Raw genomic sequence first — 3,484 nt, forward strand, 5'->3', positions numbered from 1 at the left:
TTCCTTTCCAATTTCCCTCTTTTCTCTTCTTCTTCTTCTTTCTCCCTTCTCTCTCACGATTCTGCTCTCTAATTTCAGATCACTCTTTCCTTTTCTTTTTTTTTACTTCCTATTTATATATATCAACTATTTGTCCAATTACAACTATACCCCTCATTCATTTATTCCCACTTTTAAGCCTCCAAGGGCTTTGTTGTAATATCCTATCCTATTAATTTCAAAACATTACAATCTCCCCACCTTATAAAAGTTTCGTCCTCGAAACTTAATAGAAAAGATTGAATACTTACCGAGATTATCGAAAAGATGAGGATACTCCTCACGCATCTTATCCTCGAGCTCCCATGTCGCTTCCTCACGTGAATGGCCTTTCCATTTCACTTTCACTGAAGCTATGTCCTTCGACCTAAGCTTCCTCACTTTTCGGTCAACTATAGCTTCCGGTTGCACCTCATAAACCATATCATCCCTCAAGTCAATGGGATGAACCTCTAATACATGTGATGGATCTGACATATATTTCCTTAACATGGAAACATGAAATACCGGATGAATAGCAGACAAGTTTGGTGGTAATGCTAACCTATAAGCAACTACCCCAACTCTCTCCAGAATCTCATACAGTAAATAACTATTTTTATTTAACCAAACACTCAGTCATTGTGTTTCTTCATAAACGCAACCTCTACCTCGTAGCCAAACGGGCTCAAAAATTGGCTAATTTTAGCTCTGAATAACTTGATCTGATGATCGTGTATGCTATTGTAATTTTGAAGAAATCATCTAAAGATTCTAAACAAAGAAAGAGAGCAAGTACTTGATAATGCCAGGCTACACGTTACAAAAGCAAGATGCCAGACAACAGAGGCAAACACGCGAATTAATCTCTACCTCAAAGACATGTTGTAATGGCTGTAAAATAAACCACCTACGCCTTGATCCATTCAATAAATCTCTTGAAATTTTGATAAGAACTACCACCTTCTTTGAAACTATTCATGACAGTTTCCTTGAGTTCCAATGATGTTGCTTTAAACTCTTCATTACTCAACAGTTGCTCCACCTTGTTCTTGATTTCTCCTCTTGTTATTATCCCATGTTCATCCTTGTTAAATCCCAATCCAACCTTCCAAATATCGCAAATGTAGCTTTGATTAAAGAACTGGTCAGCAAAGTAAGGCCAGCAAAGGAAAGGTACTCCACTGCATACACCTTCAATGACAGAGTTCCATCCACAGTGACTCACAAAACAAGCAACAGAAGGGTGTGCCAGCACATTTTGTTGTGGTGCCCAAGTCACTATCTTACCCTGAGGGCTCACTCTGTCTTCAAATTCTTGTAAAAAAGCATCAGGTGTTCCATTGGTTATATCTGGCCTTGAAACCCACAAGAATGGTCTATTAGTCAGATCCAATCCCAGAGCCAATTCTTGGAACTGAGTAGGGCTTAGAACAGTTGAACTTCCAAAAGCAAGATAGATGACTGATTGTGGTGGCTGCTTATCTAGCCATTCCAAACATGTTGAGTCCTCTTGCCAGAAGCTTCCTACTGAATCTCCAAGTCTGTTGCTAGCTACAAGTGGTCCTATTGGAATGATGTGTGGAGACAAGTTGAATGCTCCAGGCTCAAGTTCATAAGCTGAGTTGCATAGCAGCCATTCTGTTAGCTTCATGGATTGGATGTTCTTAACCATTAGTGCAAAAAATAATTTCTGGGAATTCATGTTGCCAAGACAAGCCCATACGAGCTGTGCTGTGTTTATTGCGGGCATGGTCGGGGAGAGCATAATTGTCTGCATTTTCACGGGGGTTCCTGCGAAGAAAAACTCAATCATGATGCCAATTGCATGCTTTTCTCGTCCATACAGGTAAAAATCAAGCAAATGATTGACTTAGTGAATTATCTTAGAGTTTAAAATAGCATGCCTTTTCTGTTAATTTCTTAGCATGGAGCTCTCTATCGTAATAAAAAGCAAGGGAAGGTTCAAGTGTTACTGTTGATAAAATTGGATAGAACATCTCATCGGGACGGACAAAAAATGGTGATAGAAAGAGCTACCTTCCTTGTCTATGATTCCGTCTTCAATCAGTTTTGGGATGCTGAATCCCTGGACTAACATTGCAGCTGCAGCAGAACAAAAAGCAGCTCGCTTGATCCCCTTCTTTTCTGCAAGTTCCAAGGCCCATCCAATAGTCTGATCAGCAAGGATGCAACTGATCTTGTCACTGTCCGATGCATTAATCCTTTCTATGAACTCCTCTATTTTTCCTGGCATAAGCCTCAGGAACGTTTCAGATCTTTTCCCTGGCTTAAACCTATCCTCCCCAGATTCCAGACCATCAGAAAACGAGACTAGATGTATCAAATCTTCTGTGTCACCTTTCACTTTCAAACCCGATGCATTCCTGATACGCTCTTCATTGTGTTGTGTGTTTACAAATGTGATTTTGAACCCATAACTAGCCAAGCAGTGTGAAAGCTCCAGTAGAGGAATTATATGGCCTTGCTCTGGATAAGGTATAACTAGGATATGTGGATTGCCCATTCTAGTTTATAGTTCTTTTGTCACTGCTTTAAGTGATTTTGAACTTGGAATTCATGCCATTCTTCAGGGGCCTGGAAAGAACAGGCCGGTAAGTTGACACTTGTTCTTCTTCTTCTTGTATATATCATGTTTATTGGAATACATTACTATTCCCTCATCACCTCCCACCTAATGAGATGTTGATGTTTTGCTTTGTTTATATCAGATTAGTTTGGTGCGTTGTCTTTCCAAAATATTGATTAGCTTTCTCTATCACAGGTGGTCCTGATTCTTGCCCAAATACCTGTCCAAGGAGCTATTTAATACTGTCTAGGATTCATCATTTTGCAATTGCCATTTAATTTAATGTCACCTCACTGCATATATATATGTGTCTGTGTCTGTCAGGATTGTCAACGAAATCTTCTGCATTATTTTGCACTCTACATGAATTATTGCACCTACGTATATTTATCTTTTTTTTTTTTTAGTTTAACGTAGGTGTTCGGCTAGCTTGCGCGTATCTCGATTAATCCCACGGGTCCTGAAGTTAATGACTATGTAAACCTCCAGTGGCCATCATATAGGCAACCCAGGGCTCGAACCTGAGATCACAGAGAGAGCAAACTTCTTGGTCCCAAGCTCTTACCACTAGGTCACCACCTAGATGGTTATATATTTATCATTTTGCATTAACTAAACAGGGACGACAGTAATGGAAAATTACTCAAGAGTCTGATCCTTGCATATATTAGCAAAAAAAACTAAACAGGGACGACAGTAATGGAAAATTAAACAGCTAACATGAGCTTATTTTTTTAATTTATTAATCAAGTATAATTAAATATTAAAAATAAAAAACATTTATTAATAATAAATATAGTTTAAATTAATAAAACTAATATACTTGTAACCGATCAATTGATTATAGAGTATAATGACTAATAATTCAATGTACTC

The 3,484-nt window shown here is 38.4% G+C and overlaps 1 protein-coding gene across 1 annotated transcript; it reads right to left on the reverse strand.

Annotated features, from left to right (window-relative positions):
* Positions 1-740: 740 nt before the first annotated feature.
* LOC118055076 (UDP-glycosyltransferase 83A1) lies at positions 741-2,720 on the reverse strand. The gene is made up of 2 exons (XM_035066872.2): positions 2,059-2,720; positions 741-1,812 (listed from the first exon to the last, which is right to left on the reverse strand). Exons 1-2 carry the CDS (start codon positions 2,543-2,545, stop codon positions 929-931), a joined length of 1,371 nt encoding a protein of 456 aa, XP_034922763.1. The 5' UTR covers positions 2,546-2,720; the 3' UTR covers positions 741-928.
* Positions 2,721-3,484: the final 764 nt, after the last annotated feature.

Source organism: Populus alba, chromosome 4 (genome assembly GCF_005239225.2).
Source record: "Populus alba chromosome 4, ASM523922v2, whole genome shotgun sequence".
In the NCBI taxonomy this organism is placed as follows: domain Eukaryota; kingdom Viridiplantae; phylum Streptophyta; class Magnoliopsida; order Malpighiales; family Salicaceae; genus Populus; species Populus alba.